The following is a 24,297-nucleotide window of genomic DNA, read 5'->3' on the forward strand; positions in this document are numbered from 1 at the left end:
ACTACCCCATCCTACAATCTTCAGTTACCTTCATCCTTAAAAAAAAAAAAAAAAAAAAAAAAAAAAAAAAAAAAAAGGTTGCATGCAGGTGTAGCATGGAGAAGGAGCAAAGACATCCATCGAATATTTAAAAGAAGCATGCAGGTGCATCATGGAGAAATTGACAAAACATACTAAATAAATGCAACAAAGTTGAATGCAGGTGTAGCATGGAGAAGGAGCAAAGACATCCATTGAATATTCAAAAGAAGCATGCAGATGCATCATGGAGAAATCGACAAAAGCATACTAAATAAATGCAACAAAAGAGATGTACAGCGCAAGAAGCATCCAAGAAGTGACAATAGAGGAGTCACCTTGACCTCTCGACACTAGGTGATGAAGCGAAGGCCAGGGCAACGTGCGGTGTGTGGCAGAGGTACGGAGTAATGGCTTGACGCACAACAATGGTGATAATGGAAGGTGACGCGAGAGGTTGAGAAAGGGAAAAAAAGGAGGTGGTGATACCGAATTCTACTTCCTTTAGGCATCAAGATACCTAAAAGAACTGGGGGACTTGTGATGGGGATATGGGACCTGGGGGTCCATTTTATTGGCACAGTATTGACCCAAGGGGAAGTGGTGATGATAGGAGATTGGTCCAAGTCCTATTGGGCTAAGAAGACAAGGGGGCGTGGTGGCCCAAAACGGAGGAGAGAGAAAGATTTCCGGGACACAAACCGCGGGCGATAGGAGATTGGTCCAAGTCCTATTGGGCTAAGAAGACAAAGGGGCGTGGTGGCCCAAAACGGAGGAGAGAGAAAGATTTCCGGGACACAAACCGCGGGCGACAGGTCGGTGGTGGTGGTGGACCGGCCGGCCGGGGGGGGGGGGGTGCGCCACCGGTCGTGCCGGCAGCGCCCCACCACCGCGGCCAGTGAAGACCACTGGCCTTGGGTAGGTGAAAAGCAAAGAAAGGCGTTGCTGCTGCCAGTGGGATTTGAACCCCTAACCTCCCGCATAATAGGCGCGTGCCTAACCATTAGCCCACGTCAACCATTATGTACTAAGGTGCGACAAATATATATGAGTGATATTTGCAGGCAGGGCAACCTCCACCACCGGCCATTGGCCGGCCGGCGACTGGCCGGCGGGGGGTCCCGCCGGAAACCTCAGGCCGAGGCGCGGCCAGCGGGGCAGTGCGCCCCCCAGATTGTCAACGGCACCCCCCCCCCCTTCCCGAGGGGGTGCTGGGCGGGTGCGCCGAGCATGATGGACCGGGATGGTATGCGCGAGAGTCATGGAAGTATGACGAACGTGCCCGCTTGCGTAGCGATAAATAGGGAAGTGGGGATGGATTGCATGGGACACGTGGACGCTAGAGGAAGAGGGGGGCTTGCTATAAATACGGGCCCTGGATCTTTGGCTAAGGGCAACTCAGACACGACGGACACACTAGTTCAGTGGTCTTAGTCTCAAGCTCTCAATTATTCCAGTCAGGTTCGATTCTCAGTAGCAACATTGTTAGCTATAGCCCTTCTTCTGGGCCTGTACCTCGGGCTTTGTACGCATTGTTTTGGGCCTAGCGCCCCGGGTAATAAAGTCAGTACTTTCCTATACTCGGTTTATGGTGGACCCGGTCCCAATAAAACCATCAATATGCTTCTAGAAAATTCTATAAACTAGGGAAAACAGGGAAAGCTATGTGAAAATCCAAGAAAAGTCTAGAATGATGTAGCAATCATTAGAAACATATAGCAAAGTCTATGGTAGGCCAATTTTGACTTATTTGACTATACTATTAATTGTTTGATTTTGTTAAAATATCAATATAAATGTTTGGTTAATTAACCTTTTGCAACTCCAAAATGCTAAAATTCATAAAGCTACTCCAAACAACTTTTTCAATTAACTTTTTGAGAAAAGGAATTATACCAAACACTTTTCTACAATCTATCAACTATTTATACCCTCTAATTAACATAATCAGCTAACAGTCATTTTACCAAACAAGGCCTATATCGTCATTGAACTTAAGGTCTGGGTTTGGATCTTAACAACCATAATATTTCTCTGTAGACATTGACATCCATGGCTACCTTCGTTCTATAAATTAATGAATCAGCTATAACTACATTCAATTTTGTAGTTTCGAATCTTGATCATAACAATTATGATTCTTTCTTTATTGAAATTTACCGTTATGTTTATATGCATTTTTCGATACTCATGGTTGTCAACATATAACCATGGCTATCTGAATTGGGAGACACCTAGTGGCTATATTTTTAAAAACATTATTAAAAAAAAAAACATTTACATTTGAGTTCCACACAAAAAACATGTCACCTTTTTTTTTTTTTTTAATTTTTAATTTTTAATTTATTGAATTCACAAAATCTCACCTATTTGTCAGCATAGTTAAAATTATGATTTGGGTGTGTGTGTTTGATGTTAATAAAGGTAAGACCAAAATCATTAAGTAACGTATGAAACCTATTCGAAGTAGAACAAAAAATGTGAATAGCTCCATATAATTAACATGATATTCAATCTACACAAAAATCATTCTAATTTAGACCAAAATCCATTTTCAACTAGAATTTTAATCCAAACTTTAATTAATTTAGAATATACCCCATAATATTTATTACTAAACTTTTATATGAAGATTTTTACTATATTTATTGATCTAATCATAAAACTTCAACATGAAATCTTGATTAAAAAAATAAAGAAAAAAGTGAGTTCTAATTAAAGTAATCCTTGATCTTCCTAGTAAATTTATTTTTTAGACGTGATTTACGAGATATTGCGAAATTACGGTAGGGTTTTTTCATTTTGGTCCCCGGAAAGAAGCGAAATTGCGAAATTGACCAGAAAGAGTACAAAAAATGGCTGCGTGGTTTTTAAAGCCAACGGAACAGACATACTCCCAGGCTGCAAATGTGTTTTCTTTCTCTCTCATCATATCCTCTGTTTTCTTCTTCCTTCTTTCTCACCCCCCAAAACTCAACCTGAAACCCACCCCCACAACAAAAACTACCAACTTTCGTCAACACTCAGCTTTCAATCATTGCTTTTTCTATCTGGGTTTCCGCAGCCGGACGTGTATCTATATGTATAGGTGGATAGAAATGGTGTCAAGATAGCGGTGTTCTAATCAGGCGAGTTATTGGGTGAGTATAGAGGCTGTGTGTTGACTGGGTTATGGTTTGAATTTTGTGATTGTTTGGAGAAAGAATGGAGTTTGCGCATTCAAACGTGGTCCAAACCGGAGGAGATTTGCAAGAGCCGAGTATAGATACGGATAAGTTGAGCTACGAGATCTTTTCCATTCTTGAGAGCAAGTTTTTGTTTGGTTATGATGATCAGAAGCTTTGGATTCCTAAGACCATCTCTCCCGCCGTTGAGCTCGGCAGAAACGAGGCGGTTTCCACTTCGCCGGCGGGGGATAGGGAGGACGACGGCGTGCAAGCTATCAAAAACCAGAGAGGGAAAATCTGCGTTCTGAGCATTGACGGTGGTGGAATGAGGAGCATCCTCTCCGGGAAAGCTCTAGGTTATTTGGAACAGGCGTTGAAGGAGAAATCGGGGAATCCGGATGCTAGAATCGCCGATTACTTCGACGTCGCCGCCGGTTCCGGCGTCGGCGGGATTTTCACGGCGATGCTTTTCGGGACTAAGGATCAAAACCGTCCGCTCTTCAACGCCGATGATACGTGGAGGTTTTTAGCGGAGAATGGGCGGAGAATTTATTCGTCTAAAGGCTCTAGTTCCAATGGGATTTTCAGGCGACTTTTCAGCGGCGGCGGACCCGGTTCAGCCACGGCCGGTTTGGAGAAGGCAATGAGGGAGGCGTTTGCGGTTCCCGATGGGAAAACCGGCCGGAACTTAACGTTAAAGGACACGTTAAAACCGGTTTTGATCCCCTGTTACGACCTTTCCAGTACGGCGCCGTTTCTGTTCTCCCGAGCCGACGCCCTCGAGACCGACAGCTTCGACTTCCGCCTCTGGGAGGTCTGCCGCGCCACGTCGGCGGAGCCGGGGGTGTTCGACCCGGTTTGCATGCGGTCCGTGGACGGGTCGACCCGGTGCGTGGCGGTAGACGGCGGTTTAGCCATGTGCAACCCGACGGCGGCGGCGATTACCCACGTCCTCCATAACAAACAGGAATTCCCTTTCGTCAGGGGAGTCGAAGACATTCTGGTCCTCTCAATCGGCACCGGTCAACTTCTAGAAGGCAGTTTCAAGTTCGAGCAAGTCAAAGGGTGGAAAGCCAAGGACTGGGCTCGCCCCATGGCCCGCATCTCCGGCGACTGCTCCGCCGAGCTCGTTGACCACGCCGTCGCCATGGCTTTCGGCCATTCCCGTAGCACGAATTACGTGCGCATTCAGGTACATACGCCTCTAACGTGCGCCGTCATCCTTAATTTTCCCAATTTCTTTTTAAATTCCAAAAATCTTCGCATTATATATTAAATGGTTTTGGGATGTTTTGGTCACAATTTGCATGGGTCGACACTCAGACAGGCTGGGGAAGGGTGTCCGGCTGTCTGGGTATGGGTCGAATCTAACGTGCGCCGCACCGTGTTTTGTGCGGATGCAATTTAATTTCTCCCAACTGAAAACCACCACAATTGGTATCTGGTCGCACGGACAGTTCAGTTGGTTTTTGGACCGTGAAAGTTATCTCATTAAGTCATAGTGATTTACTCTCTCACTATTTCGCCTTTTGTGTGTGTGGTTAGAGGTTTCATGGTTGTTGAGCATATAGCCATTAATGTGCAATTCAACTATCAGCTTAAGCTTTTAGTTGAGATGGAGCACATGCTTCAATTATGGTGTCCTTTTTGCCATTCCTATTACCAACAATCCTCTTGCTCTGTGTTTGTCTCTAAATTTTGGATTTCAATGCCAAATTCTTGATCATGGAACATGTTTTTTTTTTTTTTTATAGGATTTACTCTTTTCTTTAGTTAATCAAGACTTATTATTGAGTAATTGTCCTGTATTATAGAAAACGACACCATAAAAGATTCATGTCTGTTGGCTTGTCATCATTTTTACAACTTTACAAGACTTCATGTTTAAGAATTTAAGGTTGCAAAGTACGGGTTATGTTGCATTATTACTATAATAATGATTTAGGCACAAGTGCCATTGCCATTTTCAAAGAATAATACTCCTTTTAATATAGTGTGTGATTCAGCCTCGTTGTTATACAAACACTTTGAGAAACCTGTATGGACTGTTCGGGCAATTTACCTCTTTCACCGAGGCTTTAGGGCAGGTGCGGTGGCCCCTTAATGGGAATGAAACGACAGTCCATTTTCTGATGTTTGGTCATTGAATAAATGGGGATATAACTATAGAAGCGAGATTGTTACCTGATGATAGTTGTCAATTGTTTGTCTCCATGGGCTTTTACTACAGAGTATGTAAAAGCTCCATAACTCCATAAGTAGCAATGGGTGATGGGGAAATTATAGAAAATGAAAGATTGGGTTTACCGACAAACAGTTCCTTGACACAGAGAGGTGAGCTGGAAGGGGGGTGGGTGGGGGTTATTCCATGTTGTTTTACCATTCTGGTGTTTCACCTAAAACTGTTTGATGAACTGTGGGTACTGTTCTTCTGTTCTATTATGGTCCATTCATTGCAAAATTGTACATTGCAGTACTGATTGGACCTCTTAACTCCCTTATCCTTTGTTCTCATTTACTCTTTCCCAGGGCTATCTTTTTCTCTGTTTTTCCCCTTTCACTGTGGGGAAAAGATATAGAAATGTGGAAACTGAGCTTTTTATGGAATTCTCTTTCTCTTATTTTGAGTAGACCCTATAAGGCAAGTCAAAGAAATGATCATTTAGTACTGTAATAAGGAATTTTGGACAGTTCCAAGTTTGAATGATTTTTCCCTTAGCTTCAGTGATTGCAGGTTGCAATTATAATATCCCAATCAGGAAACTATTTGCTTTGTTCTCAATGCATCTTAAAGTTGCTCTTAGTCTGTAATCTTGAAAAATGATGCATCTTTGTTGATGACAGGCTAGTGGGTCGAGTGGTGGTCGTTGTGGGGTGAGTGCAGATGCTGATTCGAGTCCTAACAATGTGAAATTGCTCGTGGGGATAGCGGACGAAATGCTGAAACAGAAAAACGTGGAATCTGTTCTTTTCGGTGGCAAGAGGGTTGGAGAGCAAAGCAATTCCGAGAAACTCGACTGGTTTGCTGCAGAACTTGTGCAAGAGCATCAGAGGAGGAGTTGCCGTATAGCTCCCACTGTTGCGTTCAAGCAAGCTTCCTCGAACGCTTCCCAAACAACGCTCAAATAATAAAAAAACTAAAAGATATAAAAAGACGGTAAGCTTCACCCACTCCTTTTTACTTTACGGTTTCTTTACCAGTGACCTAAGCATGCTGATATCAACTAGGTCCCATTATGTTACAAACATGAACAAAATCATGTAAATGCAAAACTATTAGCCCAGAAATATGTTAGGATTTGTGAATCATAGCCACAAGATGTTAATAATGAAGGCTTCTTGTTTCCACCTTTCAAATAACCCAAGGTTGGTTGCAATAGTGACAGTGTATGGGGGCATAAGGCCAAAAGGTCACAGTGATGGCCTGATTGGAGACTTTCTGTAGTCTGGAAAAGAAATTAAATTAATGAAAGTGACTCTTTTTTCTCATGTTGTGGTTGACTGTTGGGGCAAGTTTCCTTTTTCTTTAACTTTTTCCTATAGGTTGGGTTTGCCAACTTCTCTTTTAGACTAGGGAGTAGGGAGGGTGTGTTAGAGATGTTGAGTATTCTTTCTAAGTTTTGACTGGTTTTTATTTTTTGTTTTATGGTTGTCAAAACAACATGATAAAAGTCCTAGCCTATGACTCTATTCTAGTCAAACAAAGTTAAAGTTTGCTAGCGGCAACTGCAGCTAAGTTGGTTTGGCAATCACAAGATTTCAAGTTTGACTCCCAGTGGGAGCGATCTATTGGCCTTCTTGGTTTGAGCCAGTATGGACAACCTAAACTGATTTACCTCCTTGTGATCCTTTGTCAGTTAGGATCACAAGGCAGGATTTACTCAATGCACACCCTCGGACAGGCCTGCGGGTTTCACCCAAAAGAGTTAAAGTTTGATGTTGTCCCTTAAGACCAGAATTTCAAGATAATGAACTTTGTAGCCACCTAAGTGTTGAATTTTGATTGTTGTTTAGGTGAATAATCTCAAGGTATCAACTTATTAGTCAAAAATTAAGGTTATCCTTTCTACATAAGAATCCCCCCTCCCCCACCCCACCACCCACCCCTAACATGATTATGCACTTTAATATGTTAATTTAAAGCAATATGGTAATTGGCTACATCTTTGTCACCTTCTCTTATAAGGTTTAAGTGACCATAATTGAAGTTTGTTGGCTCCTAATCCTATGATTAAACCTGCTATTATTAAGGGTTTAAAACAAAATTATTAGGCAAAACAGCTTGTCAGATAGAGTGACCTCTAGTCCTTGTATCCAATAGAGAAGAATAGTCAAAAGAAAGGTCTTGTGTTTAAAAGAAGAGAAAGCTGCTGATAATGTAGTCCCAGAATTCAAAAAACTTAATACCCCTACCAATGCACCCAAGGACACTAGAGATAACCCAAATAATTACAAGTGATTAAAAAAAAAAAACAAAAAACAAAAAAAAAAAAACAAAAAAAACCAATTGTCAGTTACAGTACTCAGTAATTTTATGCTCCATTTCTCAGTGCAGGTGGAGACTGGAGAGACTGAAATGTGAGTCTGAACTCTGAAGGTAAAAATAAAAGAAACTGGAAAAAAAAAGTGAAGAAGAACTGTAAAAGTAGGAGCAACTTTTACTTTGGGAGAGAGATGGTGGGGAAGAAAGGGCAGCCTCAACTGTAAAAACTACATATAAAAACAGGGATAGAGATATTGTGTGGGATTCTTTGTCTGCCTGAGGACAGGCATTCTGGTGAGCTTTCCACTCTGAAAAGATGAAAGCAAATGCAAATCCCATTTGAATCCTTTGATGTATATTCAAGAATTTGGAGGCAGGGATAATCTGATTCTTTTTGGGGGGTACAAGTGCCCTTGTCTTTTGTGGCAGTCCTTAAAAAAATGGCTTGTGACTACATTATGAAGAAAAGTAAGAGAATTCATGATTATAGGGAAACTTCAATCTTTGTCTGGTGATTGGAAATGTTCTCCTTTAACTGTGGTTATACTGATTGAGATTGAGATTGGAAAATGGTTTGATGGTACTACTAATGCAAATTAACACTAAATAAAGATGAGTAAATATATTTTTATTTAATTCAGTAGGGTGTCTTCTCCTTTATTACATTTTATATGCTATTAGAGCAACCACAATAGTGGTTTTTGCTCATGGGGAATGGGGGGTTTTGGCTAGATTTTTCTCCAGCAAATATGGTTTTTGGGTGGGGTTCACTTTTGGGGGAAAGGGAAAAACTTGCGCAGATTGATGCGTGTCTACAACTATTGAGATTGCTCTAACAGTTAATCGCGTACCACCGAGGTTCGAACCTATACCCACCTATTTAGAATGCTAATCGAGATATCATCACACTACATGGTAGCAATTGTTATTAGGGGTATAAACGAGTCGAGCTGAGCTCGAGCATGGGTTATCTCGAGCTCGAGCTCGTTAAGGAAGGCTCGGCTCGAGCTCGAGCTCGTTAAGGAAGGCTCGACTCGAGTTCGAGCTCGAGCTCAACAATTTATGCTCGAGTTCGAGCTCGATTTTGTGCTCGAGTTCGAGCTCGACTTTGACCTCAAATTTGACATGTTTGATTTTAAATTCATGTTTCAATTAAAAATAAAAAGGTATATATTGCCGTATCTCGTCTCTGTGTCGTCGTCGTCGACAGTCTTCCAGACTCCAGAATTAGGGCTTGGGGTGAATGGGTGCGGGTGTGCGGGATTGCGAGAGTACTGGAGTAGGGTAAGGGAGTAAAATATTAATTTTTAATAATAATAATAATAATAATAATAATAATAATAATAATAATAATATTATTATTATTATTATTATTATTATTATTATTATTATTATTATTATTATTATTATTATTATTATTATAAGGCTCGCGAGCGGCTCGTCGAGCCACGAGCATAGGATATGTGAGCACGGCTCGAGCTCAAGCTCGATAAGTAAATGAGCCGCTCGAGCTCGAGTCGAGCTTTGACCGAGCCGCTCACGAGCAGCTCGCAAGCGGCTCGGCTCATTTACACCCCTAATTGTTATATAGTGGATCATGGTCTACAGTGCTAGGTGGACCATGGTAGTCAAATGAAATTGTAGTATAATTAAAATGATACTCCAGTGTTGGTATAATGAAACTAGTTTGTGTGAAAATAAAATTGAAAACAGAACAATATTATCAAATAAAAATGAAGTGTAATTAAAATGATAATTACTTCATGAACCACACTGCTACATGCACCATCGTCCACAATAAAATTTGACACATGGTAGTTGGCTCTTGTCATTAGTTTTGTACTAATGAACTGGAATAATAGGACTTTTGCCAGTCATTAGTTTTGTACTAATGAACTGGAATAATAGGACTTTTGCCAAATTTGTCTTTCCACACCCCAATTATCATATCATCCAAAAATATTCCACTAAGCTATGTACAACTAATTTTGTTTTAATCATTGTACCATCAATAGGTTGTCGTTTTGTATGCTAATTAACCTTAATCATGGACTAATTACATCATAAATCCCAAATATGATTTGGTCACCATTGTTGCTAATTACACTTTTTTTTTTTTATTGGGTTTCAATGTCTTCTAATAAGTCCTGAATATCCTTGTAGGCATGTAGCTACCAACTTCCATCATCCCTGAAGTTTAGTCATGGTAGATATGCTCTAATTTACTCATGTAACAAATTAAGTCAATCGATCTTTGATTTGTGTTAGCAATATAATGATATTAATCCAAATTCTTGCAAGCTAGCTAAGAGCAAAATTATTGGTTTAACCTAATTTTGAGTTTTTGATCGAGTTGTCCGAGAGAGAAAATGAAGCACCAATGCTTCTTTTAATTTTTTTTTTTTAAATCAAATTCCAGAATTCAAAAAAAAAAAAAATCAAGTTTTAACACTAGAACTTAATTTTTTTTTTCTTTCTCATTTTATTTGTCTTTCACATCACATTGTTTGTTTCAAAAGGGAGAGTAACAATTCCATTTAACATGACAAGACAAAAATATAGAAAAAAGATTACAAACATAAACTCGGCTAAAATGTCATATGGCATAATTGAATTGGTCAATTATTGTTTCCAATACGTCATACATGGAATTGAATTAGGTTCTTAATTAATGCAACAAATCAGAGTCCATGTTATAGATCACAACAAAGAAATGAGATATGAATTCATATATATATAGTCACAGTCCAACATGTTGTGATATTATAATGCTTGTTGTCTTTGTGAATAATGACAATTATTTGAAGTCTCCCACTATACCTAATAATTCAATTGGATATATAATATAATTATAATGTTGGTGAAGAAACGAAAGGCCTAACTTCATTCCGGAGTCTTCTTTATAGCTATCTTTCTCTTCAACTATTGCAATAGCTCATCATCCCCAACCTATATATTATTAAGGAATCAAATAGGTTACTCAATTGCATATCAAACTACAATTCAGTTATCAAACAATACAAATTCATACAATTCAACTCAAAAATGATATGTTTACTTGTTGAGTGATTATCGAATTTAAAATATTACGTAATATATAGATTCAATCTTTGTATCATAAAGAATAAATTACAAATTGCAATAACAAATCAAATGTTGCCGTTAAAAGAGTCCCTTGAAATGAGGATCGAATGTAACTTAATTAATTAGATTAATTTTATTTTGTGAGATACAAATAAGCACGATAGGATAATAATGAAGGTGGGAGGTGGGGGTGTGGGGCAGGAGAGCATCCCTCAGACACGACAAGAATGAAATTATTTGGATTGTTTAATGAAAATAATTAAAGTAAATTGAAGCGTGACATATTTGAAAGGAGATTAAGACGTGATTAAGATAAAGCGTGTTAGCACCCCGTTACACGTCCTAGTCTTTCATCTTTATATTGATTGGCGGTGTGTGTATACATATGCTTTAATTTAAAGAATTGATAAAAAAAAAAAAAAAATACTCTATTCGATCTAATACCTTGATTTACAAAAAAGTTTGTAAACATTATTCAAAAATATACTTTGGGTGAAGTTTGCTTTGAAACCTTTGTTGATAAAAAAAACCACAATAAAGTAAATTAATCTAAATTATTAGGCGTGGTCGAGTTCAGCCCATGTTCGATTCGAGACGCAACGTTGTAGCTTACCAAAAAGAGATGTGATTAAATGATTAATGTCTACCTACTTATTATCAATTGATTTTAAATAAAATATGTCAATCAGATAACTAAAGAACTCTGTGGAACGTGCTTGACTTATATTCATTACAGGATGGGTGATCCATCGGGAAGAGATCCATCATCTAATGGGTAGAATGCTTATAATACTGAAAAGATGGAAGACATCCCATCTCAAAAAAAGATAAGTTTAATTAATGTTTAATATAATTATATGACGTGCCAAGATTGCTTGCTTGTAGACTTGAATATTATGCTTGCTTGCCAGTAAGAAAGTTCCAATACAAAATGCATTTTTCTTATTAATAGGCAGAATTAAAGCTTGCTTTGCATTGGATGAGAAAGAATGTATCCATTGACTGCCTAACATGTAATTATTAATAATAAAATTAATTTAGATTTTAGATTGAATGATGTCTTGCCGCTGAGTTTGGAATTCTCTTCTTTGACTGAACTCCTAAAAGAATATAGGCATGCTATTTGTTGGCTTTATTGGGGGTGGTTAAACAATACTACTTTATATGGTTTAATTTGTAGTTCGTTATTGGGAGAGGTTAAATAATACTACTTTATATGGTTTAATTTGTAGTTCGTTTTATCTTTTCGAGATAACTTTTGAATATATATATATATATATAGAGAGAGAGAGAGAGAGAGAGAGAGAGAGAGAGAGAGAGGAGAGTTGTAAGATGTATCATGTTAAAATTAAGTTTTTTTTGGATAAGAATTTAACTCTACTTGTATGATTTAAATCAAATTCATATTATTTTTACAAGATTCTATATGTTGTATGTCAAAAATAAATTGTATCCGACCATGCAACGGCAATTATTTGTAGCTTATTACAATTGTAATGGGAACGAACTTAGTTTTGTTTACATAACATATAATAGTATGTGAGTGCCAACAAATCGTGCATGGTTTTATAAGTTTGAATTTCATATTTAAAGATCTCTCATTGTTCTTACCTTAAGATTGGTAAAGGAGATAAATCGTGTCTCAACTTAGTTATGAGTCTTCAAATACTTAGTGTATTAGTCGGTTTTATGCGTAGAGGGAGAAATGGAGCATCCCATTTTCATATATATATATATATATATATATATATATATATATATATATATATATATAGCCCAGTATAGTAGCTACAGAAAATAAATTGCCTCCTCCCAACTCCTGATAACCCATTTGTGAGTGGAGTACTGGAGTGGGAGAAGTCCTTAGCAAATTAAACCCTAAATCAGTAGAACATTTTAGCCATGCCCATTTGCTGCAATTGGCTCAACTCATTTTCATTAAGGTAATGTTTACTTCTACTTGCATCAAATTGTTTACATACATGTGATGGTTTTTAATGGATTAGACTCACTATAAAATTTGATTGATAACGAGAACCCAACACACTTAAAATAATGTAAATGTGCTACGAGTATACTGAATAAACAAAGGAAATAAATCTAGCCCAAGGGGCCGGTCCAACTACCAAGCCCAACCATAGGGAGTGGATTTACCTCGCAGAAGACAATTGACGTACGCATGTGTCGTTGACTGAGGGAGAAGCAAGAGAATAAGAGTGTTGATGATCTGGACGGGACACCCCTCCTTTTATACTATTCTTAGGGTCGTATGTCGTGGACATTTGTGCGGACCACAATGTTGCGCCCTCTATCATATGCTTGTCCCACCAGGTGTTGTGCTTTTCCGTTAAACATTCTGTGCATCACGTCGTTTAGCACATTCGAGATACCCACCAACTGCATGCCCGAATACCGTGCACGTACCCCACCCTTCCAACCGTGCATGTTTTGCTAGTGGATGAGGTAAATTGCAGAACCTATAAACTCTTAAATGTTTGTACACTAGTCGTGTATGGTTTTATGCGTAGAGGGAGAAATGGAGCAGCCCATTTTCATATAGCCCAGTGGCTACACAGAAATAAATTGCCTCCCAAGTCCCAACTCCCGATAACCCATTTGTGACTGGAGTGGGATAAGTCCTTAGCCAATCGTTATGTTGTGCATCCGTATGCACCATGCATGGTGCATACGGATGTCAAAACGACGTCGTTTTATTAAAAAACGCGCGTCTCCCCTTTAAAAAAAATTCAGGTTCGATTCCCAGCAACAACATTATATTGTTCATTCATTCTGGAATTTTAGTTCATAGATTATGGAATTATAGTTCATTGATTATGGAATTATAGTTCATTGATTATGGAATTATAGTTCATCGATTATGGAATTGTAGTTCATCGATTCTGAAATTTAGTTTATAGATTATGGAATTTTAGTTCATTCATTCTGGAATTTTTAGTTCATAGATTAGATTATGGAATTATAGTTCATCGATTATGGAATTTTAGTTCATATGTTGTTGCTGGGAATCGAACCTGATTTTTTTTTTTAAAAGGGAGACGCGCGTTTTATTAAAACGACGTCGTTTTTGCATCCGTATGCATCATGCATGGTGCATACGGATGCACAGCATAATTTGCCGTCCTTAGCAAACCCTAAATCATAACCCTTTAGACATGTCCATTTATTTCAATTCACCCAACTCATTTTCATTAGGGTAATGTTTACTTCTACTTGCACAAGTTGTTTACATGTTTGACTGTTTGATGTTTTTTATTTTTAGTGTAAAGTTGATCGATCTATTCACAAATAATTAATGAACACATAAAGCAATTAGACTAGATTAATGGATAGTTGGATACTTGGATACTAGTTGAAAGGTTTCACGTATAATATAATATTGGAGTGTGTAGTTTTAACAAGTTTAAAACTAGAATTTGTCTTAAGGGTACTTAATTGGTTTGAACAAGGGGTTTTGTCTCATTGTCATTGATAGTGTCCCATTGTCATTGAAGCAACTCAACCGAGGTTAGTTGTTAATTGGCTGAAGGGGATTATGCTAACTTGAGGTTCCATGTTGAATATGCTAAAAGGTTGTACACATTGATGAGACTGAAAGATCAAATTATTTCATATCTTTTAGAGAGTATAATAAAACTATGATTTTCTTGCCACTTTAACACATTTGATGGGAGGCTTTGGTCGTAAAAACATGAAGGATAACAACAAATAAAACATGAAAGAAAGTATAAATTCAATTGGTCTCGGTGAAAATGGTAGAAAAAACCTAAAATTGCCAATTAAAGGCCTTATTCTTCCTACAAGCCCTGCCACTGTGTTTAATCAACAACCTACAATATAATAGAGAGATCCAAAAGCAATACAATTGTAATCGCCGAATAATACATAATAGAGTGTTCAGAGTATAGGTATGGTGGTATGATATAGCCTTCAAACAAAACTTGCACACGTTGGGTGAAGCAAAGCTAAAACATAGCAATGAAGTAGACAGCATTTTGCGACCAACCATTCAAAGGGCAACATTAGCAGCTGCTGGCTCGGAGTTTGATTGCAGGGGCTCCTGTAATGCAGGGTTTATTGGAAAAAGCATGCATTGAGCATATTGTGCCATTAGTTGATCAACAAGCACAAGGGCTACCATGGCTTCCACCATTGGAACAGCTGTAGCATCACCGAGATATCATTTGGTTAGTGCAGTAAATATTGATGATGCAATACTGAAGAATTCTATAGACTAGTGCAGGAACAAACCTCGAGGCACTACACAAGGATCATGTCGACCACGAGCAATGAGCTCAGTCTCGTGTTTGTCTCTTGTCACTGTATTCTGCTTCCTCTGTGTATAATCAAAATAACACATAAATGTGCAAACATCAAACATCTATTCAAATCAATGCATTCAATGAACTGGAAAGCCAATATGTATAGAAAGGTAAGCAAGTATAAACAAGCATCAAGTTTCCAAATAGAATCCAAAATTTTCCAAGTATTGTAAAATTAGTTCTTCCACCACTAAGGGTGTGTTTGGAAACCTGGAAAATGAGTTCTGGAAATCATTTTCCAAGTTTCCAGTGTTTGGATGTGCCTGGAAAATCAAGTCAACGAAAATCATTTTCCGTTGATTTTGGAAAATATGCTTGTTTTGGAGGAAAATGACTTCCCCTTTTTTTGGGGGGAAGTCATTTTCCAACTTTTACACCAACATCATCAACACCATACCACCATCACCACCACTATTGCCGCCGCCACCACCACTATACCCCCGCCACCATCACACCACCACCACAACCACCACCAACACCGCAACCACTACCACCACCACCACCATACCACCGCCACCACCACCACCACATACCACCGCCACCACACCACCACCTTCACACCACTGCCGCCGCCACCACCACCACCATACCACTGCAACCACCGTCGCCGCCACCACTACCACCATACCACCGCCGCCGCCATCACCACCATACCACCGCAACCACCGCCACCATACCACCGCAACCACCGTCGCCGCCACCACCACCACCACCACCATACCACTACAACCATATATTATTAGTTTTTTTTTTTTTTTTGAAAAACTTAGCTATTTTTTATTATATTTAAAATTAATATTATATTATTATATATTATTATACATGTTGTAATATTCTAAATAAAATAATTAAAATGTTTAATTATACAATTCTACTCATTTTCCAGAAAATGAACCAAACACAGAAAAACAGTTTTCCATAATGCAACCAAACACTGGAAAGGAAAATGTTTTCCGGAAAATGACTCATTTTCCAGAAAACATTTTCCAGAAGTCATTTTCCTGCTTTCCAAACGGACCCTAAACTGACAAATTAGTCCATTTCCAAAGGAGCTAAATAAATATAGTCTGATTCACAAGAACTTTAACAAGTCGTTATATCATTTCAAAAGGATGCCTGCTTAATTCAAGAACAAATATTAATATTGAAAGTGTTGAACAGTATCCACTAGCACCATGTGGCAATATAAATACAAAAAACAAGAGGGTAACTTACTGAGATTGTAGATGTAGGCTTGAAAGCTATTCTCATATTAATAACTTCTCCATTTGATATTCCACCCTAAACAATCCAAAAACACAAATCTTTCAATAAGAAAACAAATATCCTTTTTTTTTTCATATAAATGTACATGCCCAAAGTATTAGATCTTAAGAAATAATACCTGTATCCCACCAGATCGGTTGGTTCTTGTCCTGATTTTACCATGTTCATCCATATAAAATTCATCATTGTGTTCACTACCAGTCATGAATGTGCCTGTGACAGGAGGACATTAAAACTACCATACAAGAAGGTATATTTTTCTTTGTTTTTATTTGGTGAGCAGGTTTGCTAGTTCAACTGGCATATAAGATTTCCATTTAGAGACATAACACCTAAAAGCTTCACATTCATATCAATACCACATTTTTGAAGGAGGCAAAATGACTAGCTTTAAAAAGCATCATAAGCTACAAAAATAACATATCAAACTATAAGGGTGCAAATACTTAGTTAGCAAGTTCTTCCAAGATAAGAGAATGTGCAAACTACCAATAACATGTGGTCCAAGTGAAAGGAGTTTGGTTCTCCCTAGTCCCTAAGCATGGTCTTGAGCCTGAGCCCTGTGAATAGAGGGCATTGGAGAGCTCACCCCCTAACAGGGTAGTGATAGCAGCTCAATCCAAAATACTAGGAGCCCAGTGTGGCTAACTGGCCACCAGATACCAGGGGCGCATGGACCCATGGTAACTGCAAGCCCAAATAGTACACAGGGCTCTCCAATGCAAAAGAAAAAGAATGTCCGTCTATATATCTACCTGCAAACCCACTGCCAAACTCAAATCCTTTTGTTGCAGGTAACGACATGCAAGCTTTAGCAAGCTCAGCTTCAAGTTTATCAAATACGGGATATCCAAGACCCTGGTAAAAGTAAACAAACTCATTTGAAGTTAGGATAAAATAAATATACATAGGCACAGTTTCATTTTGTTATCTTCCAAGCAGCTCAGATCTTTTTATCCAATATTCCAAATGCATGTATGCATATGCAACCAAGCCATCTATAAAACATACAAGACTGAAGAGAGCTTACCCGTGGAGCATTCCTGACGATGCAAGTAACTACACCACCAACAGAATCTCCCTTTACACGAACAGCATCAATGGCAGCTATCATCTTTTCTGCGTATTCAGGATCTGGGCATCGGCAAATATTGTTTTCAATCTGGTAACAGAGGGTAAGGAAAAAATCAGATAAATTATATATTAAGTCGCAATTATAATTATCATAATGTAATTTATCACCCTAGAGACAAATTCAAAAAACAGTTCACCAGCACTTTACCATGTTTGGTAACATACCAATGGACATAAAAGTAACTGCTAGTTTACCTGATCTACTGTCACAGTCTGGGGATCAACCAAGTCCTCAGGAAGTACGACCTTATGGACTTGAGAAACATAAGCAATAATCTGGAAAAAAAAAAAAAGTTAACATCTAATAAGTTACTAGATAAACCATATGCAAATTAAAGTTTCCACAATGTAATAACAGTGACTATGAAATAATATGATACAACCCATACTCAGAACCCTGATAAGAGATTCCTAGCCTTATGTAACAAGTAGAACGAATAAAATTGCCATGTAGTATCAATAAACTAACAGATTTAAAGACTTATAGTTTACAGAGCCTTATAAAGATTAAGGAATATATCCCTACAGCATTGAAAAATAGATCTATTAACTTTTGAGTGCTGATCCTCTATAATCTCAAAGGTCATTTTTATCTGTGGAAACATAGATATGAGCTCTTAATTCACATGCTTATAAGATTAAATTTCACCAACACAGAAGGGAGTCTACATCTATATATCAAACCAAGGTAATAATAAGAACATATGCTTATAGTCGAAGCCTGAAGGTATTCCAGGAACCTTGAAGACGAAAGTAACCCACCTCAGTTCCACAGTACTGTTTGAGAATCTTCTTTGCAACTGCTCCAGCAGCAACTCTTCCAATGGTTTCTCTTGCTGAAGATCTGCCACCACCCTAGACAGTCATCATGCATAAAACAGCCAAGAAACAGTTTCAGCATTTATTGATTAAATGCATAAAGATATTGTTAAGCTCCAAAGGTTTAATACATATTCACTTTTGTATAACATTACCTGTACTGATCTTACTCCATACTTGAAGTCATAAGTTGCATCTGCATGTGAAGGCCTGTATGCAAGTGACATTTCGCTGTAGTCCTGAGAATACAAGATAATGAAAACCCAAAGTTACTAGGTAATGTGAAGTAAGAAATTCACATGACAGTATGACACCCCATGGGAAATGTTCAAAACACAAGAACTTTATACTTCTAGGGAGAAGTCAACTCATAGATGACTATTTCATTGGGGACTGAATGCACTCTGGTTTTTCAACCAAAATTAGTGACTTTAGCACAATTCGTAATGCCAGACATGTCTTTTCACACACTTCATATAGAACACTGGACCATTACAGGTAAGCATAGAAAAAACCTTCCTTTTGAAATATAAAGCATAAAGGCAGAGTTTCAACCTTTCAAATAACAAGCACGTAAAAATTATAAAATATATTACTTCATTAAGCCATGAGAAATGCACATAGATACTATCCTAGAATATAATTCAATCAAAATATAGAATCATTGTAGTCTAGACAAATGATACTCTAGCCTTACATTATTTCAGAAATCAGAAAACTATTAAAATACCAGAATGAAACAATCACTAAAAACTTCTAGTTTTATTCCCTCTTTTGAGTGATTGAGTCTAAAAGGCAGTAGTATAAATCCTTACATTTCCTCTCTGATCAGTGTTTGGTACTTCAACTTTAATTGGAGAACCAGTTGTTAACCCTACAGTAAAAACATAAGCCATTAGTACTGCAAATATGTGCATTAAGAATGAAAGGGGCAAAAAATGTAACAGCATTGTTGTTAGTTATCTAACCTTCAGCAACACCAGATGCTATCTTGCAGGTGTCAGTCTCTTTTCTAGGCGTTGTGATTCGACTTTGACCTGGCCTCCTGCGTGCAAAGTTTGTCATATGAGAGAATAAGCAACTATAACACTTAAAGCATAAGCAGTGCTACTGCTAAAGTATATCACTTCAGAGAGGATAAATGAGCACATAGGATGAAAAATAGCCAGCACCTCCTATCAAGCTCCACCTGCATATCAGATTCCGAAAGGGGAAGCCGAGGAGGACATCCATCAATGATGCAGCCAACACCTCCACCATGAGATTCTCCGAATGTTGTAACGCGGAAATAATTTCCAAATGTACTACCAGCAGCCTTTATCTCTGCAAATTGCACAAATAAGTGGATGCATAATTAGCTTTCCTATATCCTTCTACTGTTCAAAATAGAATCATCCAAGTTTCAGCATGCAAATGAACACAGTATGCTAATTTTAAGCTATAAATTTCACTTTGAACAGATTTTCTGACGAATTGAATAGAAACAGTAAGAAACGGATGAGAAATGCGCGGGGAGGGAGCTAACCGAGGCGTTTGGAGTGCGATCGTCGAGCAGGGAGTTGGAGGCTGGAAGATGATAGATTGGATGGTGCCTGGAACGATCCGAGACGTGAAGATGACGGAGCTCCGAGGAATTGCTTGGTGGTTGAGAGAGACGACGCCATTTCTACGTCGTCGTTTTTGCCTTCTTCTACCTTACTTCTTCGCCTACCAGAGACAGCGTCTGCTTTTATATGTAAGCGATGGGTTGGTTGGGTTAGAGCTTAGAGGACTCCTGTTCAACGGTAGGTAAGTGGGTTGTTGTGAGGGGTAAAACGGGTATTTTATGCTTGGGCTCTATTGTGTACGCGGTCGTTGCCACCTACCTGCACTGCCCTTTTTAAAATAAAAATTAAAAACATTTCATGAATCATAATCCTATTACAAGTACGGAGTATTTAGAACGTTTCAAATTATCAATAATTATATCAATTTTTAAAGATTTGATAACTATGAATTAAAATGAGTAAATATCCAAAATGGTCCCTCGACTATAGCTAAATTCATAAATTGGTCCTCGACTTTTAATTTCAACCAATTAAGTTCTTAATTTTGCAATTTTAACACAATTTGGTCATCTGTCTATTTGACTGTTTGTTGACTGCACTTTTTTAGGATATATATGTAATTTCATGGTCCATCGTCGATTTTTTAAGGTTCCGGTTGAATTTCTAGACCGCGTTGTTACATTTGAATCCATAGCCGGCGCTGCACCCCATGCTAGAGAGATTATAGCTTTTGATAGATAGATCGTCGAAGTCCCTTGAGTGGCTCTTCGAGAAAGCCGTGACTCCAAGCGATGTAGGCAAGCTGAACCGGCTTGGGATCCCCAAGCAGCAAGCGGAGAAGCACTTCCCCACTCTTAAAAGGCGCTGTCACCTCCAAGAGCGTTCTCTAAGCTGAACCGGCTCGTGATCCCCAAGCAGCAAGCGGAGAAGCACTTCCCCCTCCGAAACAACGATGTCACCTCCAAGAGCGTTCTCTTGAGCTTTGCACGTGAAACTACATATATATATCCTCAAAGATCGCGGTCAATAAACGGTCAAATAGATGGAGGACCAAATCGTGTCAAAATTGCAAAGTTAAGGACTTAATTGGTTGAAATTGAAAGTCGAGGACCAATTTGTGAATTTAGCTATAGTCGAGGGACCATTTTGGGTATTTATTGTGATTTCGTGTATATGTGATATTCTATTTTATTTGTCAATTTTTTGACTTATTTATTAGATAAATTGTCTTATCGCAAACCTTAAATTCGATTATTCGAATAATTATTGTAATAGCGATATGACTAAGTGTGGTAGGTAAATCAAATAAAAGGTAAAGAACACAAGAATTGTTTGCCTAGTTTGATACACCAGTACATCTGGGCCACCATCAGTGTGTCAAATTCACTATATCATTAGCAAGTCAAACAAATGGTAAGTGAACGCATTCTCACTCAATGTGATATAAAGACCCTATCTGTAGACGCTATAGATGATTGTCAAGGCCGGAGATTTATGCAATTAGCAGTCCAAGAAATCTCTTCTTGGAGATCCGCGTTGTCGTTGCCCGTCTCGCTAACTCACTCACCACTATGCCACAGTTGCATGGAATACAGTCCAAAGATTCAGCTTTGTAGAACTTTCTTCTCAAGTATCTTTTTAAACTCAGATCATCATACTGACTTTAGAAAATGATATATCAGAGTAATCTATTTAGGGCATAGAGAGAGTCTCTTGTGATTCAAATATTGCTTTGTGTACTCTTGTTTTCACTTATTTGAGTCCTCTCTCTAATATATAGTACTATGATTCTTGAAGGACAAGTAATTCCCAATATATTCCAAGTAGGAGAATTGTTGTCTCACCCTTTGAGGTATGTCAAATATATAATTAAGGTCTTTCTTGTAAAATAACCTCAATCAACATAACTATTCTACCAGTTGTTTCCGGATAAATTGGTGTAGTCCAACGGCAAGTTTCCAAAGACTATGGTGTAATGTCTGTTATGTTAGATCATCACTCAGTACTATAACTAGACACTAAACTAACCAATCTAATTTGCTATAATAATTTGCCAATTACATGTTGGGGTTTACAATATTTAAACACTAACATTTTGTTTGTTTAATGGTTCAATTACACGCATTTTACTTGTTTAATGGTTCAATTACACACATTTTGCTTATTTAATGCTTCAATTTTACACGTTTTAAATTCTACGATCTAATTGAACAAAATTTATAAGTTTAATAGTCTATTTAACACTTTTTACTATTATTTATAAGTTATAACAAAGATTGTAATGTTAGTTGTCTCTATGACATTGATCTAGCGGATGAAAAGTGAGATTTAAGATTTGCTTCTAATGATAGGGTGAAGTTCAATGTTTGCTACGAATAATGGGAGTTTGGGCGGAGACAGTTTGGTGTTGAAAATAGAAAGATTGTAATATTAAGCATTAAAGTTAATATTTTTTTAACTAGTTTGGTTAGCGTGAGTGATTGTGCACTCTCAACCAGCTAAATTGCGACAAATTGTTACAATTCACTTGTTTTGGAATGACAACTAAAATACATGGTTTTTCGATGATCGTTAAAAATATATCTATATTCTCAATATGTTATTTTATCATGGATTATCTAATTAGTTTCTACAATCAATCTTTTCACGTGCGCAATGCGTGCGTGATACAAACCTACAATGTATCTTTCATCAATAGATTTGTCTAATATCCCTTAACCCAATTAACTCCCAGATCTCCACTGCGTAATTAACATTGGACTTAGACCTCATATCTAATTATCTCTTCAATATTGCATCATAACCCCTAAACTTCTCGCCTTGTCCAACTTCGGACCTCATCCAATCCTTTTGGTATTTGCACCTTAGCTTAGCCCTCTTAACTCTACTCATTAATTAGCTCAATTCGTCCCCCTAACCTTCTTCTCTACCTATCTATCCCGACAAATCTTGCCCATGGTTTTGATTATTCTCTAAACCCAATTAACTTCCGAGTCGCCACGGACTAAGACCAACCCCATTCTCCTTTGAACAACAACAACAACATTTTTCCAATTGTATTTGTAAATTGTAATGTTCAAAAATAATACTTTCAACTTTTTAAGTTGTAAATTATAAGTCAATTAGATTGTAGCTCAATGACAACTTTGTAGCTCTTCTAAATGGGATGTCGTGCTTCAATAAGTTGAGAAAGTACATACGGACAGATACTCCATTATAATATATAGTCTCAGTATTACTAAAAAAACATGTAATTAAATAATATATACATTAAAAATATTTTTCTATTTTTTTTTTAATTTTTAGGTTATGGATGTGGTTGGACCTTATTTTTATTACTCGAATTTACCTAAATCGACTCAAAATTTAAGTGGGATAAGCCACCTGGATCCAAAGAATTACTGGGCCAACAGTGGATCGGGAAAGAGAGGCCCAAGTTTCACTCGATCATTTGATATTCTTCTAGTCAAATTCTATATATACACGTGTGTAGGTAACGATTGTCCACATATCACTCGAAATGTCACGAATAAAGTAATAAATATCAAGAGAAAAAAAAAAAAAAAAAAAAACTCTCCAAACGTAATCAAATAATAAGTATACCCTAAAAAAAGGAAACCAAGTAATATACCCCAAGAAAAAAAAATCGAGAATTACTTTTGTAAAGGGATAAACATGTTGCATGTGAGTATGATTTCGATTCACGTCATAATAAGCGCGTAGACTTTAACATATGTCTCACTTCATACCTATATATCTCTTCAATATTGCAGATAACCCCCAAACTTCCCGCCTTGTTAATTACACCAGTGGAGATTCTGGTATTTGCACCTTAATTAGCCCTCTTAACTCTACTCACTAATTAATCTAGTTCGCCCCCTAACTTTCTTCTCTATCTATCTATCCCCACAAATTAAACCTTAACTTCCGAATCTCCACTGGTGTAATTAACATTGCACTAGGACCTCGTTCCCCCTGAACAACAACCACCACAACAACAACAATAATAAAAGATTGATTATTATTTTTTAATTGTATTTGTAAATTATAATGTTTTAAAATAATGCTTTTAAGTTGTAAATTATAATAAAAATATGTAACTACCATACATAAATACTAATTTATACATTAAAAATATTTTTATAATATTTTTTCTTTTTTTTTTAAAGGTTATGGATGTGGTTGAACCTTATTTTTATTACTCAAGTCGACAAAATTAATTAACTCAAAATTTAAGTAAGTTAAGCCAGCTAGATCGGAAGAGTTACTGGGTCAGTGATGGACCGAGCTGAGCTAGATCGGTTCAAGTTTCACTCGTTCATTGACACTTTTAATTAATTGTTGTATATACGTATGTAGATAACGATTGTCCACCTAACACTCGAAACGTTACGAATAAAATAATAAATATTAAAAAAAAAAAAAAAAAAACTCTCCAA

At 37.5% G+C, this 24,297-nt stretch overlaps 2 protein-coding genes across 3 annotated transcripts; one reads left to right on the forward strand and one right to left on the reverse strand.

Moving 5' to 3' along the window:
* The first annotated feature begins 2,907 nt into the window (after positions 1–2,907).
* Positions 2,908–8,201, forward strand: LOC109192578 (patatin-like protein 6). Of its 2 annotated transcripts, none has more exons than XM_019343273.1 (3): positions 2,908–4,377; positions 6,030–6,342; positions 7,741–8,201. In XM_019343273.1, the coding sequence occupies exons 1-2, from the start codon at positions 3,223–3,225 to the stop codon at positions 6,312–6,314; spliced, it is 1,440 nt and encodes a 479-aa protein (XP_019198818.1). In that variant the 5' UTR covers positions 2,908–3,222; the 3' UTR covers positions 6,315–6,342; positions 7,741–8,201. The 2 variants fall into 2 exon arrangements, with proteins under 2 accessions (XP_019198818.1, XP_019198817.1); XM_019343272.1 differs by having other exon boundaries at positions 2,909–4,377; positions 7,736–8,201.
* A 6,285-nt stretch (positions 8,202–14,486) lies between these two features.
* On the reverse strand, positions 14,487–20,072 carry LOC109192403 (chorismate synthase 1, chloroplastic). Its single transcript, XM_019343026.1, has 13 exons — positions 19,837–20,072; positions 19,484–19,634; positions 19,280–19,356; positions 19,127–19,185; positions 18,467–18,550; positions 18,255–18,347; positions 17,688–17,768; positions 17,389–17,520; positions 17,114–17,216; positions 16,477–16,571; positions 16,308–16,373; positions 15,022–15,106; positions 14,487–14,931 (listed from the first exon to the last, which is right to left on the reverse strand). Exons 1-13 carry the CDS (start codon positions 19,973–19,975, stop codon positions 14,780–14,782), a joined length of 1,317 nt encoding a protein of 438 aa, XP_019198571.1. The 5' UTR covers positions 19,976–20,072; the 3' UTR covers positions 14,487–14,779.
* Between the last annotated feature and the right edge of the window lie 4,225 nt (positions 20,073–24,297).

Source organism: Ipomoea nil, unplaced genomic scaffold (assembly GCF_001879475.1).
Source record: "Ipomoea nil cultivar Tokyo-kokei standard unplaced genomic scaffold, Asagao_1.1 scaffold1770, whole genome shotgun sequence".
In the NCBI taxonomy this organism is placed as follows: Eukaryota; Viridiplantae; Streptophyta; class Magnoliopsida; order Solanales; family Convolvulaceae; genus Ipomoea; species Ipomoea nil.